The sequence below is a fragment of the Malurus melanocephalus genome, unplaced genomic scaffold (assembly GCF_030028575.1).
Source record: "Malurus melanocephalus ecotype Western Australia unplaced genomic scaffold, MMel_1.1 scaffold_144, whole genome shotgun sequence".
Classification (NCBI taxonomy): Eukaryota; Metazoa; Chordata; class Aves; order Passeriformes; family Maluridae; genus Malurus; species Malurus melanocephalus.
This window is the reverse complement of record NW_026623376.1, coordinates 1,604,661-1,620,866: the sequence shown is the minus strand read 5'-3', so window position 1 is coordinate 1,620,866 and position 16,206 is coordinate 1,604,661. Positions and strand designations below refer to the sequence as shown.

The 16,206-nt window shown below is 41.9% G+C and overlaps 1 protein-coding gene across 1 annotated transcript in view; it reads right to left on the bottom strand.

The window, feature by feature from the left end:
- Window positions 1-16,206, bottom strand: part of FSTL4 (follistatin like 4) — a 200,377-nt gene that overhangs the window by 176,780 nt on the left and 7,391 nt on the right. The window contains exon 2 of the mRNA XM_057371342.1: window positions 12,741-12,774. Coding sequence (XP_057227325.1) covers window positions 12,741-12,774 — 34 coding nt within the window. The remainder of the gene's footprint in view (window positions 1-12,740; window positions 12,775-16,206) is intronic.

Below are 16,206 nucleotides of genomic sequence, written 5' to 3'. Positions count from 1 at the left end.
TCCTACAGTCACTTGGCATTACAGAAAACAYTCTCCAAAGTCATCTTTATTTCTTCCTTCTAAAAGGAAAGATTAAAAAAATAATAAGGAAAAAAAAAAAAAAAAAACCAAAACTAAAAAAAACCCCAAAAAACAGACGAAGTAGATAAGAACAGGAGACCTGAAAGCCATTTTTATCCTAAGAGCTGGCAAACACACATCATTAGATTCTGATAGCAAGTAAAAAGACTGTGTTTACTCTAACTTTAAAACCAGCAAATTCTGTTCAAGTATAAAGCGAGTGAATTCACTATCTGACAGTTGCCATTAATGTTCTAGGCCTGATGATSAGTTCCTCTGCTCAACAGCTCCCCCAATTTCCTTCTCTCTAGTGGAAGATATTTCTTCTCCCTACAAACCTTGACCTTCATATTCTCCTGCCTGAWAAATAACCAGCACAGAAAACAGATTTTTATCTGACCTTAAAATAGAAAGTTTGTGTGTTCTCTCAAGGACTAACTGAATCTTGTTAAACAAAACCCAACCCTTTGCTGTGTAAAACTTTCCCTGTAGCTCATGGGTATGTTCCTGGAAACCTCAGATCTTCTTTCTGTCATATGGCATTGCCTCTAGGAAAACAGGGATTGTACCAGCAAGCATTCCAGTAATTAAAAAGAAATACTAACATAGGTGGTACTTGTGGAAAATATCTATTTTTACTGCGGTTTGTGTAGCATCAAATAGTGAGGAATTTGTTTCACTGCAGATCTAGACAAAGTTTAGCTTCATCTCTGTTCATGAAGAGGCAAAATCTGAACTCATCCCTTCTCACCAGAAGTAAAAAATAAATAAAACTTGGTTGTATTTAAGTCAGCATTAGTTCCAGTTTTGATAATTATTAGCTAATTTATCTTATCCTTGCTCAAACAGACTTTAGCTATAAGTAATGCTAGAGGGTGCTTCTTTACACGTTGGAGATCGGATTTTGCACTTGAGCTAAAAACACCTCGTTTGGGGTTGACTTTTTGCTTATTTATTTCAACTGCAAACTGAACAGAGCAGCTCTGACCAACCACCTTTCAGGGATTCACGACCTGAAGCCTTTGGAGCTTCAGAGCACTSAGTCCAGCAGCGAGCGGCCAGCACGGGTCAGCACAGGGCTGGGGAGAGCTCCCAGGGACAGTGCTGGGTTAATGCCTGATTCCACAATCCTGGAGGCTTTTTCCAACCTTAGCAATTCTGTATTTCTGTGATCACCTCCCCCTCTGAGCCCTTCCCAAAAGAGCAGACTTGCAGACAAAAGCTCCGTCCGCRCAGCTGCCGGGGAGAATTTTAAGCCAGCGAAGGAGTGTTTGTTTGTGCTAAGAAAGAGATTTAATGTCTAAATTAAATAAGTGCACTATGCTTAGCTCCCACTGACAGAACGGCTGGATATTAATGGCTCTCCCGCTGGAGCTGGCTCTCTCTGGAGAGCCCTGCTCACACCAGCCGTGTGCTGATCAGCACATCAGCAATGGGGGCACGCACACACCCAGCCGTGCGCCCCCTCCCCGCCCCTCCCTGCTGCCAGTTAGYGTCCTGGAAGGAACTGTTCTGCTGTTTTGACAGAAATCCTCTTGTCCCCCAGGAATACACTGAAAGAACCAACGACAGGTTTGGTTTCAGGAAGGCCTGAAAATTATTGCTACAAAATGAAGAAAGTGAGATGGAAACTCTGCCAGTAAAGGACTGAGTCAAAATTAGCTCCTCGACGCAAAGGAAAATAAGTCGGATACTTTTAATGATTTTCATCATGTTCCAGTTGTTAAATGAATGCAATAAAACATGTTTCAGTTATGTCATTCCAAATATTAATTGCTGTGACATTTGAAACTGAAAATAATCCCACAGGTTTCCCAAAGAGAGAGAAATCCACGTTTGTGCAGAGGCGTTCAGCGAGGCCAGCAGCGCCGATCTCCCAACAGGACCAGCCTCACCCTCCAGTGAACAAACAGCATCCTGAGAAATAATCACATTAGAGCTGCTGCCTGCTGGAAAGGCAGAGGGGTGAAAGGAAAGACAGAGGGCTGTAATTATTATTTCTGTTTTAAAATACAAGAGGGTGCTCAGTAAAAGATGCCTGAAYGATGATGGGATCATCTAATGAGAGGGAGCACAGCTCGGCTGTGATAAACAAGGCSTGATGAACACGCTTCCTTTGAAGAGGGAATTGCAGTGCCCGACACAGATCAGGCAGGATTTGTTCTGGTGATGTTATTTACATTGGGCGAACATTAAAAAGGGGTAAGAGCCATTCTCAGCATTGTCTCACAGTCAAACAAAAATATTTTAGAAGTTCACTCAGAATCCAATTACTTCACCAGCATCTCCACACTTCCCAGGACATGTTAGGGTGATCCAGCGATAATACAAACTCTGTGACTCACTGAAAATGATCACTTAGCACTGCCTCTAACCCAGCTGACCTGTTTGGAATATATTTAGAAGTGTCACCCAAATGCAAACTTCCGCATTCAGGAAGCATTCATTAYATACCCAAAAGGAAAAGAGAGGCTTTCTGCTGTCTCTGCTCCTTTACTGCTACCTTTACGTGAAGATTTAGCTCTAATTAGGACACCTTACATAGTACTRAGGAACAGTCAGGGCTTTCAGGATCATTTAATGTACTGATAAGGGCTTTGTCTTAATTCATATGTTCTGCCTTACAGCAAAGAGTTGCTCCCTACTGGTTTTGAGACCCCCCAGCCCACTGGAAGCTCTTACAGTCCCATACCCAGTATACAAACTGCAGCCCAGGCTGGCCAGTTCACCACCATGATGGCAAAACCCAGACTGGCTTTGCAAGCATCTAAGAACCTGCACATCTCTCCAACTTTTCTATGACTCCAGCTGCTCATTCCAAGGTCAGCATCAGGAACAGGCACATCAGCCCTGCCATCCTGAGCAGTGGGACCATCAGGCCCTCTGACAAAGCCTCAGGCTCATCCTGTCTGCTGCTGAAAGTCACTGCTTCAAGCACTAGGACAGAGTTAGAAGAATGTGTGTCTTCATTTATCAGAATTTTCCGTGGCTCACTCTGTTATTTCATGGCTGCAGTGTTCAGATGTAGCTGGATCCCAAATCCTGCACACTGGGAAGTGCCATCAGCATCTCAGGGTGCACACACAGACACCCCACAGGCTGGGACATCAGCTCWAACCACAGCCACCCTCTCTGTGCACAGACTGGTGTTTTCCCATGGAAATGTCTCTGGCAGTGGATCATCCCTCACTGACACGGGTGCCAGCAGAGTTGGACGTGTTGATAACAGCAGAGGAGCTGCAAAGGGCTGATTCCAATTTCTGGCTTCACTGATTCTATTTCCCAGGGAATAAGGGTTGCCACAACGTTGATTTTGTTAAAAGCAGCTGATGAATGTCTGTATTTAACAGGCAATAGGAGTTCAAAGCTAAATATGATTATTATATAATTTAGGGGAAACTGATAATATTTGAAAAACAAGTATGGGTAAAGAAGAAATAATTCTACAGAATAAAAACCAGGATAACAAAAAAACACTAACTTCAGTAACTGAGAGAAAAGTTATTCTTTAAAGCAYTCAGATACAAAAAGAAAAAAAGATCCTATTATAGGCAATTCACATCATAGAATTTCAATGGGAAAAGCAAAACAAGTAGGGGCAGGGGCACTGCATGCCACTGTCACCTGCTTTGCAGCTGCAATGAGAAACTAAATTGAAATCTTGTAAGAAGTGACATTTTGAAAAACTTCCAAATCTGCAGATGGAAAACACATCACTTTTTTTCTTGTATTTTTTATTTTCCAAGCTAGAGCATAACTTGATGCTATTATCTGCTGGCTGCACAAGATAGATTTCAGCCTTTGCAACAACTGTTGTGCACACAAACCCCAGGAACAGATACACTGATAACCTCAACAGAGATGGTCCCCTGTGCTGAACACATTTAAAAGCCAAAATCCAACTTACACCTTTGGAAGGAACTCGCCTGGAAGTCTACAGGTCCAGAAGCACTTTCCACACGTGCTGGTTTCACCCTGGTTKCATTTATTCATTACTGGATGAGTTTTATGTTATATGTCAAATAGTTTTACACTCAATTAGAAAAAGCAGCTGGGCTGATATTCAGCCCTAGAGATTGTCACATTGCTGGAGAYACTCTATCAGACAGAACTTACAGGTTCAGCAGAAAAAAGGCACATCTTAACYTCACTAAATGAGTAAAAAGAATGAMAAAAAGACATACCACCTAYGAGGGAGAGGCAAGGATAATAATGAGGAGGAGACGCGGACAAAATATGAGGATCATTCTCAYGCTACTTCATAAACACACAGTGCCCATTATCTGTTATATGCAAAACAACAAACTTGTCTGATATTCTTCCAAAGATCTCATCAAACACAGACAAGCAGCATGGCATGGATAAATAACTCCTGCCTCATGACAAACAAGGAAATATTTATGGAAGGCTATTAAACTTGGATTACTGAGACACTGGAGCAGTTTCAGAGTGGCCAATCAGCTCTGCTGACTAAATACATATTTATAAATGCTTTAGCTCTTTTATTTACCCAATGGACCAAAATGGCTTATTCATTCTGTTCTGGTTTTATTTGGGTCTATCAAGTACAGTAAATGTGCAGTTAGGTGCATAATAAAAGCTCCTTTAGAAAAGTAATTACATTACCTTACACAGAGCAGATTTTTCTTTCCCAAGCACCAAGAACAACTGGACCATTTTACAGGCTCCTAAGTTCTTATTAAAAAAATATACTGACACATGCTAATTACTGAAATGAAATCTTGCTTAGAAATGTAAAGTCCAAAAGAACCATTTACACACAAAGCAGGGCCCCCTGAAAACCACTAATTTTAGCAGAGCCCTTGCTGTGGCAGCAGGGACATGGCTATGGCAACAAATACCTGAGTGGTTCATTCGTCACATCCTATTGGGGAAAAAATTCTTCTCTGTGAGAGCGGTGAGCCCCTGGCACAGGCTGCTGGGAGAAACTGTGGCTGCCTGAAGTGTTTAAGGCCAGGTTGGACAGGGCTTGGAGCAGCCTGGGATGATAGAAATGTCCCTGCCCATGGCAGGGGATGGAATAAGATGACCTTTTAAGTCCCTTTCAACCCAACCCATTCTGGGGTTCTGTGACCCCATAGGGTGGGATGTGGTGGAAGAACATAACAGCCCCATACTTAAGCACCACAAAGATATTTGACAGCTTCATCCCCTGCCCTGGTCACCTCCAGGAGTGGTCACCAGAGCCCCCTTAGAGCCTCCCACCACAAACCAGCACCCCCACTGGGCTAACCCAGTGACAGGATCAACACCTGCACCTCCCACAGGCAGAGGCCACGTCCACCTGGGAGAAAGACCCTGAACTAACAGAGCACATAGAGGGTTATTTCTCTCTTATTTTTAGCTCATATTTGAGCAGTGAGTTGAAACTCTGAAAATATTAACCTAATTGCTCTGCCTTACAGTTAAAGCTCAGTTCAGGAAGAAATGGCACGTTGAAACCTATTAAGTCTGAAATTGAAAATACACCATGCTCTTATACATTAAGCAGATCAGCAGCACGGTCAAAAATCATGACTCAAAAACTTGACTGGACCCATAAGTGATCCTGGACTCTGGGTCTTTTGTCTCAAAGTCTGAGTTTACTCATTTTTCTAATATCCAAGACATGCTGCATTAACTGATTTGTTGGAGAGTGTTTGCATATTAAATTATACTGCCATTATCAGAAACAGCTGCTGCCAGTTTTTTATTCAACCCTAACAGATGAGTTTATGTTATAGCTGGTCCAAAAATTCTGGGTTTACAGTGAGTTTGCATCTTTCAAAATCGTGYGCAAGCACCACACACCTGCTCCATGTGAGAGGGGTTTCCACATTGTGCAATGCTCTCTGTAAAAGCACAATTTCACCAGASTTATGTGGCTGGACACAAAAGTAGTATTTCATAGAAGAACAATGCACCACTGTTCTTTCAACCAACAAAWAATCAAATCCAACATGACTTCAAACCTGTGTATTTCAACCTGGCTGCTGCTAASAATACTCAAAACAAGAAAAGCCCATTTGTCTGAAAATGTGTTCTCTTATTCTTAAAGACAGATTATCTCAGAAGACCCATGCAAACCAGTCCTACTCCACTGCTCTGGGTCAGCTGGATAAAAGTGCTTTGGAGGAGCTGAAGATGCAGCCAAAAATAGGTTTGTGGGACAAAGTGGCATCTTCCAAAAAACTGCCCAGTTTAGCTGGAAATCAGAGAAGTTTGTGGAGTCGAGGGATGACAGAAGCCAACAGCACAAGCAGCTTTTTCAGCTGCCAAACCAGCACAGTTTGTTCTGATTTTAGATGGAAAAAGAGAGATGCCTTCAGGCACATCCAACCTCAGCACTCTGCACTGGGGATACTTATTTATKCTATATGGTGGTCTGGAATACATATATGTGTTATTTTGTATTTCTCTGTAAATCCTCACAAGGTCTCACAGGTTTCTGGCTCATCTCCATCTTCTCCCTCTTCCCACACTGGGRACTGAAGTCTGTCCACTTCCTAAGCTTGTCTGCAAGCTCCTTGATCCARTCTGCTGCTGGAAACAGCTTCCTGATTTCCTGCCACTCAAGAAGTTTTCACTTCAGCTCCTTCAGGTCCATCAATCTGCTGCCCTGGCAAAGCCACACTCTATTATATTTACTTACTAAACAGTCATGCCCATTCGGCCATGAAGAGAATTCATTCCTCCTCCTGCCCCGAAGTGCTTAACTACAGAAACTGATGGATCCATTTACAAGAACCTTAACTCTGCAAAACCACTCTGCTTCCACCAGGCAGAGAGCTGGGCATGCAAGGGGTTTGCTGTGCCTAYGGCAAAGCTGGGCTAAACCACTCACATTTTCAGAAATAATCCACCTCAATGAACAAACAGCCATTTGTCAGCCAAATGTGAGCACCAAAACCAGCCCCATTTGGTTCAGGAACTCCCTAGCTCAGTTACAATTCCCTGCTCTTCATCCCAGACATGTAATACCAACAGCAACAGCAAGACTGCCCAGCAGCATTCACATTCCTATTTAATTTACTGCTGTGCCTAATGCTGGCTAATCTGTTGATTATTTGAGGTTCTTCCCCCTCCACATGGTTTTACTCCCTCTTTTAATTCCTGCCTCTTAAAAGCACAAAATATGCCAGGTTATAATTAAACACCACTGCTGATAGATGTGTGGGAGCAAACAACTTTGCCCCTTCTAGGGCAGGGCTGTTCAAGTGGGATGAGGTACAAAAAATGCCRAGAAACTGTGGTTTCTCACACTTAGAAACACAGGAACTGAACATCAGWTTAATATTTTGACCCAAATATCCTTCCCTGGCTAACACATTTCAAKGCATATGTTRTCATGTGAATGGCAAAGCCAGAGAWAATAAAACTCTCTATGAAAAAYAAAGCAGCTGAGATGGACAAAGACAAGAAAACTTGGTTGAAAGTAAAGACTGAGTAATTGTTAAAACTTGTGTAATAAACAATGGAAAATATTCCAACTTGTAACTCAACAAAACAGGTATTTTAATGTAAAAGCTGCCCTTCAAACTCCGAAGGCATGTGCTGAAATACAGCCAGTGTGTTTCTGAGCATCCAACTTTATACAGAGCATACATATACAATTATTTATTTATACATGTTATCTGGATATAACAGGGATAGGCACACAACCAAATTGCTTCTAAAGAGCAACACAGGCACAGCTACTGATTTTTGGTGGGTTTTGACCAAGTCATAAAGAAAAAAAACCAAAATTTTTGGACTCCAGAAACATGAAACAAAAGCAACATAATGGGAAATTAATAGATGATTTACTACAAAAGTAATTACAGCTGACCACTTTGTGCTCCTGAAGGATTTGAGAAGAGCAACTTATCATTCCTGCCAATTTTGGAGTGCCTGTCGTCTTCCATGGAGAGGCAAAAACTTGAAGTGGGCAAAAAAGAAAGGATTAAGTAAATAGAATTTCTAAAGGACATGACCGTTTTATAACCACGAGTCAGTTTTTCATCCAAGACATAAGAATTGATGTCAAGTGGCAAGTAATGAAATATTTCTTAAGCTTTTGGCTGGATCCTCTACCACTGCTAACTGATGTAGAGATATTTCAGTAAAATTCTGGCAACTTGGGAGAGCTCTGGGTGCAACATATCCTATTGCCCCTCATTGTGATTTGGAATCACAGTGTAACAATGAGGTCTGTGTAACTATAATTATATACACAGATATATACATCCACTTGTGAAAACTTCAGAGAAGTATCAACCTTTTAATTCAAAGCAGATATTTAAAGTTTGTATTTTTATGGCTGTGTGATGTCATCTGTCTAAATAAATCTGGAGTTGCATCTCATTTAATAAGATTATATGGTCAGAGCAGAAGCAATTTGCTTGAACATTTCTTGGCTGAATGGTTTCAGAGGCATCTTTTGACACTAATTTGTTGAACGGATGATTGTGAGCAACATAAAAACAAATTAAAAGTTTTAAGTGCCTGGGCTAGATCCTCAGCTAGTAAAAAGCAAAGGTGGTCCATTAATTCAGCAGAGCTTTGCTTATTTCCATCTACAGAAGACCTGGCTCTTTATGCTTAATGTGACTATACATATGCTTGGGCATAGTTCCACTCAGCAGACAATTTGTTCTGGTTCTGAGCATCCTTCAGCTCCACAGTGCCAACAGAAATGGCAACATTTGTCAGCTGCAGAAGTTGCAGAATTAGTTCCTGTGTTCTTGCCACTAAAATAATTGGGGAAACCACTGGAGGCTGTGTTCTGCCAGACATGGGGAGTTTGATGGACACAAATGGATGTGGTTTTTACACAGATAAGTTGTTTGGTGCAATCTGCAGCAACAGGTGAGGATCAGACACTCATGCACACTCATTACACAGGGAAAACTCACCAACCTTTAAAACTAAGCCCTGCCACTGTCCAGCCAAATGTCTGCATGTGCTCTCTGCAGAGCTTGGTCCTGTGTTCCTTCCAATCTAACACATACCCTTCAGTCTCMCAGTTTTCTGCATGGGGTCTTCTCCTCAGGTTAGGCACATTTTAGGAACAAATTCTTCCCTCTGAGGGTCATCTCAGGTTGCCCAGAGAAGCTGTGGCTGGCCCTGAATCCCTGGAAGTGCCCAAGGCCAGCTTGGACAGGGCTTGGAGCAACCTGGGGTAGTTGAAGGTGTCCCTGCCCTGGCAGGGATGGAACAGGATGGGATTCAAGGTTCCTTCCAACCCCAACCATATTCTGGCTCTACATCCTTTTCACTAAATCCTGTTGTGTCCACATGCTCTGCCCAAACTGCTGCTTCTCCCAGCCCTCTACTCCTGTTTCACTCTTCCCCATCTCCTCTCCTGTATTATCCTACCCTGGGCAGTTGATGGAAGCGTGCAGGTTATTCACCTTTCGGCTCAGTTCTCCTTTCCTGTGCACTAAGGGCAGGAAAAATTACAAAAAAAGATAAAAATGAGAAAAGGGAAAAGATTCAGTGAAAAAAGGTCTGCCAGCTCAAATTTACCCCCTCAAATTTTAGTTCGACAGAGCAATACAGCGGGGATGGTATTCAAATTCTCTGCTTGTTTATGACATGCTGGGGTTTCTTGAGTTTGTGTTTTTTAGGTTTTTTGGCTGGTTGGGAGTTTGTTTGCTTGTTTGTTTTCAAAGCCTGGCACCCTACCCCATATTCTGGTTTCCACTGCATGAGCATGATACAGATGGATACCACAGTGGGTCATATGTATGACCCACTCAGAGCCAAATTTCAACTCAATTTAGGAAAATATTCCTGCAGCTTCTAATCCAATCCTAGATTGAGGGGTTTTTTTTTGGTTAAAAAAATATTTTTAGTCCAAAAGGGTAATATTTACACACCAGTTAGGCATCCCAGGAACAAAACAGTTGTGCAGCCATTTCCATTTCAATTGAGAAGAAAATCAGTCTCCAAACATCACTGAGAGGTGGCTGCCAGCTGCAGTCCGGGCAGTATCTCCCCTCCATACCACAGTAATTAAAAGATCATGTAATTACTGCTGATCTCATGCCATGGAAGTCAAAGAAAAACCATTCATTCGCTCTAATGGGCTTTGGAGCAGGTTCAGAATTTCTCCAGCATATGCAATCCTGACACTCAGGAAACCAAAAGCTTCCCAGTTTAACTACACTCATCCACAGCTAAAATAAGGAAAAAAAGAGTGTTTTCACACTCAACAACAATCAAGGTTTTGTTCCCTTTGAAAGAAAAGTGTCTGCTTTAAATCTAAAGGACTCAAACCTTTTGTCCCAAAATAAAGAAAAATTCTGAAAAGTGTAAACCAGGATTGCCCCTCCTTTCACCAAAAGCTCATTTTTAAARCATCTTGGATCATCCATGAGCCTGGGATAACAAAAGCAGACACAGTAAGTCTGCTGAGCTCTCACCTTTGTGGGTGTTTCTATGAGATATTTTTTAGTTTTTCAGCTTTTCAAGAGAAAGTCAAAACTTCCACCAGGAAAACAGAACATGGATAAACCTGCACCCTTCCAATCTTTTCCAATCATCTCATTTCCTCAGGTAAAAACCATGATCCACAGAAATTACCATTTTAAGGGGAAAAAAGGCCTGAATCTTAGTCACCTCATGCCATATCACAACATTTATAATAAATCCTTTTGTGTGTGTAATAAACATTCTGACCTTCCTGTTATTTTTTTCCTGGCACCAAATGGTATCTGCTCTGTGCACATTTCAATACTGAAGAGGTTTCTGAAGGAGCCTTTAAATGAATTATTTTATAGGCACTATTGAGGAATAACTCCAGAGAGGAAGATGCTTAATCATTGCTGCAAATCCCCAGGTAGCTCTGCAAATCCACAGGCTTTTGTGATCAAGAGGTATTTACCATGTTTGCTAGCATTTTCTTGACTTCTGARGAGTTTGCAGTTCTTTGGACAGATTTGATAATTCATATATTGCCTTGCTGGGCATAAGCCCAATTTATCTACATATCTTAATGCCCTCAACTGCCATCCCCTTCACTCCAGCCATGGATCTAAGAAGCTTCTGACAGAGAAGTTCACTATATTGAATTCACTTCTAAAAGATTTATGGTTTTACCCCTCCAAATGAAAGTCAAGTCTTACCCATCCTCTGAAAGCAACAAGAAATCAGCCTCACTTAGCCTGGAAATTTGGTGTCTTGAGGCACTGATCTGCAAAYCCAGTTATTGCTCCAAAGTAACATTCCCTAAGCACCCACATGATCTATAAACTCAATCCTGGCTTTGAAAATTCCCATCTTTAAGCTCTCATATGTGTTGGTTACTTTCACTGGGAAGGAAACTTTGGAAACAGAACTCAGACCTGAAACAGGAGCTGAGGTATTTGCACATGGCTGGATTCTGTATCTGTGCTACACTGAACTGCAGCACAGTCTAGAGCCAGAGCATGGCTGAAATGTGTCCACATCCAGAATACCAAAATGCTCTTCTGCACCTCAAAGCAGCCTTGACCCACCCAAAAGCCCTCCTCAGTCTGAATTGAGGGAAGCACAATAAAACTGGATTTCTTCATGAAGAGTGGCAAAAGCGTGATCAAACACACGCATGCACTGGACATCTAAACTAAACAGATCTCACCTTTAGCAATAGCTCTATTTTTAATTAATTCAAGCCTCTCTGCTGCCTCAGCCTCACAGAAGAAAAGAACCACAAAAAAAAAAACAACCACTAAAATTAAAAAATGGAGATTATTTGTCCAAATGCCATGTTACCCTTGGACCTGACCTTCTTTGCTTATGCAGTAAAACACTTGCAGCCTCTTCCCAACACACGGGCTGCCTGAGGCAATTCAGGAGCTGCTGGAAGGGACCAGGAATGCATTAATCCAGGGAATGCATTMATCCACTCAACAGGAGAGTGCCACCCTCTTCACACTCAACCAAGACAGATGAGGAAAGCAACTGCCTGATCTGGAAAACATCTGCTGGACAAAATCAAAATTAATGCTAACCAGAACTCGCTCTCGGCCGATCCTCCCTGAGCTGCCGGAGCCATCGCGGAGCCGCTCCYGGCACAGCCCCAGCAGAGCTCCCGGAGCATCCATGAACCCCGGGGTGGAGCTGTGCTGGGCTGGTGAGGGAAAACCTCATCTGCACCTTTTCCTCCCTGAAACACTCCTGGGGCAGAGATCATCACAGAAACACGGCACAGTTTGGGTTTGAAGGGACCTTAAAATTCACCCAGTTCCATCCCTGCCATGGGCAGACACAGCTTCCACCATCCCAGGCTGCTCCAAGCCCTGTCCAACCTGGCCTTGGACACTTCCAGGGATCCAGGGGCAGCCACAGCTTCTCTGGGACCCCTGTGCCAGAACCCCACTGCCCCCACAGGGAAGACTGTCTTCTGATATTTAATCTTAGTTATCCTCCTTAAGCTTAAAGCCATTTAGATGTCCTGTCAGCACCCAAACCTTGACTTGCACACCCAACACCATCATGCAGTTCTGTGCTAAAAGAGCAGCTTTTCACTCAAAAAAAAAAAAAAAAATTCTACAATTTGCAACACTAAGAACTGYCAGACAAGTGCCAGGCACAGACTGTTGGGAATCCCACAGCAGCACAACCTTTCAAGTGTGTGAACTCATGCTTGTTTAAAAAAGTTACTGCAAGAATAGTCAACACCAACACACACACTGAAAGAAAACTGATTTTCCTACCTTTTCTTCTTGTAACKTCAAACCTTCTGGAGTCCTATAAGGAAAAAGAGAATTTTTTTGTGGTGTTTTTTATTAAATACAGAATTCTTCAAAGGCAGGATGAACAAACCCCCCTAAAACATTAGTCACTGACCCAGAGAAACATCTACAAAGCTCAATACAGTAACTGAGGAGTAATTACAAGCATACATTTCAGTTTGTGCACAGGTACTCAATGGATAAATACAACACCTAAAATGATTCATCACTGTGTGATAAATTACAGTGTAAAACACAACATCTGTCTTGAAAAGGGATTTTTTTTCTCTATTGATGTTAAAAAGGAGCAGTTAGGAGGGTTRTTATTACTACACTAAAGATTTGGGTTTGAGGAGGGAGGAGCCATTACAGATATTTTTAGCAGAGAGTTGTTCAAATATCTGAAWAATTTCAAAGCCACTGGACTACTCATACTTAAAGCTGAGAGCTCAATTCAAACCATGCACACCTACATAATATCCCTTTTTGTTTTTTTTTTTTTTTTTGCAAATCACAACTATGTCTAATACAGAAACTTGTTTTAAAATGACACTGTCTCAAAAGGTGTTGCATTCCAGACAACACTATCTGCTTACACTAATGGTGAGACTTCACAGGAATGAATACTTAATTCCACGTAATAACATTATTTATGGGTTAATTACAATTATGTCCACATTTCCATCGTTTGAGTTACTTCTTGCAGCCAATATTAGAAAYAGTGGAATTGTGAAGGACTGTAAGAGACCATCTGAGCCCCTCTGCTGTGGAGAAAAGCTGAGAGAGTTGGGGTTGTTCATCCTGGAGAAGAGAAGGCTCTGTGCACCACACGCTGCAGGGCTGTAGGTACCCATTCACTGCCTATGGAAATGCTCTTTTCTGCCTCCTGTCCCCTCCCAGAAAGTTCCAGTGCAGAACAGAGCCACAGTTGAGGTCTCCTCCAGCCCAGGAGCCATTTCACATCACCCACCCTGGCCCAAACTCAGTGACAGTTTATATTGTCCTCTGTCACCACTTGTGCAGGCAGCAGATGCTGCTTCTCTTTCCTTTACACAACCAGGAGCTGCTTTCTCCAAAAACAAAGCTTTCACCAAACTCGAGAAGGATCAGAAAAKCAGAAATTGTCTCCTTAGCACCCTTCAAGTCAGCTGAGGGGGATAAACAAAAAAATGAGTATTTGCTTATAAAAATACTGCCATTATTCTCTGTAGGATGCTACCTCAGTGATCCTGAGCAATACGTAAAATGGYATTCAGGATTAGTACAGACTTCAAAGCATTTATCCTCTTTAGGCAGCAGAGCTCCAAGCTGTGCAGGCTATTATACTCCAGGGACCTCTCTGAGCTTTTCAAAATATTAGTTTGAGAGGTGGGGCACAGGATAAAAACCTCAGCTACAGCTGCTATCATTAGGCCTGTGCAYACGCAATAGATGCAAAAGGGAAGAACACTTTTAAACTTCCCCAGAGCCCCTCACTTTAACAAGCTGTTTGAATTCTCTGCAGTTCAAAAGCTTAGAAACACTAAAACTAATTACAACTATTATATTGATCAAAAGGAAATAGGCTATCAAGATGCTATTAAAAAAACATCCRAGTGTCAGCTCACTGTTATTAAATGCCCCCTTGTTATTTCCATGTCTGCAATGATTGTGAAAGACAAAGGATGGTCTTCAAAGTTTCTCTCCTTGTACTCTGTTCCCCTTACAGCTGTAAGCTCTGATTAATATAAACTATAAAAAAAATAGGTCCTGATGCTATACTGCATCACATTACTATAAACAGGAAGAGATTCAAGTTATTTCAATTAAAAAAAAAAAAAAAAAATAAACTATAAAAAAAAAAAAACCAAAAAAACAAAAAAACCAAAAACCAAAAAAAAACCCTCCAAAAACCACAGATGCAGGATTCAGAGGGAAAGCTTACTAGAACTGCAACAGGAGAACATGAGGTCAGGCTGCAAACCATCACTTCTCATTCCTGAGAAAACAGCAGCACTTGGTGTGTGCCCCAAAACATCCCTTCCATGGAGGAAACTCCAATGACATTGGGAATGCTCAAGATTTCAGGAAGGTACACAAAAAAAAAAAAAAAGGGAAAATACCTGGCAACCACAGCAGGGCTTAAAAAACAACAAAATGGTACCAGCTCCAGGTGACAACTTCCCTTGAAGTAGAAGATACTGGTCTCAAAAAAAGTTGAAAAAAAAATCACACAGAGGTTTCAAAGGTTTTAATAGTGTAATCAGTGGAGAACCAAACTATTTTGATAAAAATGACACTGAAGTTCTTGAATGCACTGCCTGAGGAATACTTTTCTGCAGAAGCCATAAAGCAGATGGTTATAAATGAGACTTATTTCATGGGCACCATTTAATGACTGCAAATTCCTTTAACTAAAAATCTAATTTTATCAGAGCATAAATCATCTGCTTTGAAGGGAAAAATTTGTTTGGGATTTTCCATTCCTTTTAAAAAGCTTCTTCATGTACCGCTTTAAATAGCATTTCATTAGTGCAGTACAACAGTTTTATTTGTCAAGGTTCACTTTTAGCACCTATTTCCTGCTTTTTAATGTTACTCAATTGAGTACAGAGTGAAAGGTCCTTCTGTTCTGTATCTTAAGTGCCTAAACATTATGTAGAAATCAATGTGGTATGTTTGCTTCAGGATTGCCTTTCACCAGACATGCAGCTAAAGAAAACCTGCATCTCCAAAAGACCAAGCACCCCGGTGTCATCAGGTGTGATAAATAATTCTGGGTGGATCAGGAGAGATGAAGATCAGAAGCAAATAGAGTTCAGATGCTGCTGTCACACAGCTCCACTCCCCTGTAGCTGCTGTGTGTTGTACCAACACCTGCGTGAACCTGACACAATTTAACAACTGTTYTGCACAAAGCCCTTTGCTGCTCTCACAAAGGGAATGCCAGTCTCTCAGAAGACAGCACCTAGCTGTCCTGCCAAGGCATAATAGCTGGTTYGTGTTCTATCTCCTCATTAATGATGGATCATGGGCCCACGGATGAGCAGAGCACTGGAGATAAATCAGATTTCATTGAGAACAAACACAGAGCATTGGGAACTTCATCGTGCAGGGTTAAAGTACAGCAACACAGGGGGAATACACAACATAAACCAATGCCTGGTAGTCAGAGTGCCATAAACAGATTTACTGATGGTCATTGGCAATGGATGCAAGCAGCAAAACCACTTTCAGGTTGTTTTGTATGGAATCACAGAATGGTTTGGATTGGGAGGAACAATAAARYTCATCTCAYTCCAACCCCCCTGCCAYRGGCAGGGGCACYTYCCYKAGACCAGGCTGCTCCAAGTCCCATCCAAGMTGGCCTTGGACTCTTCCAGGGATGAATTCAGTATTTATTTATTTATTTGTATATGGCTGTGCATTTCCCATCCCCATTGGTCAGTGGCCTCTGATCCCACAGGAA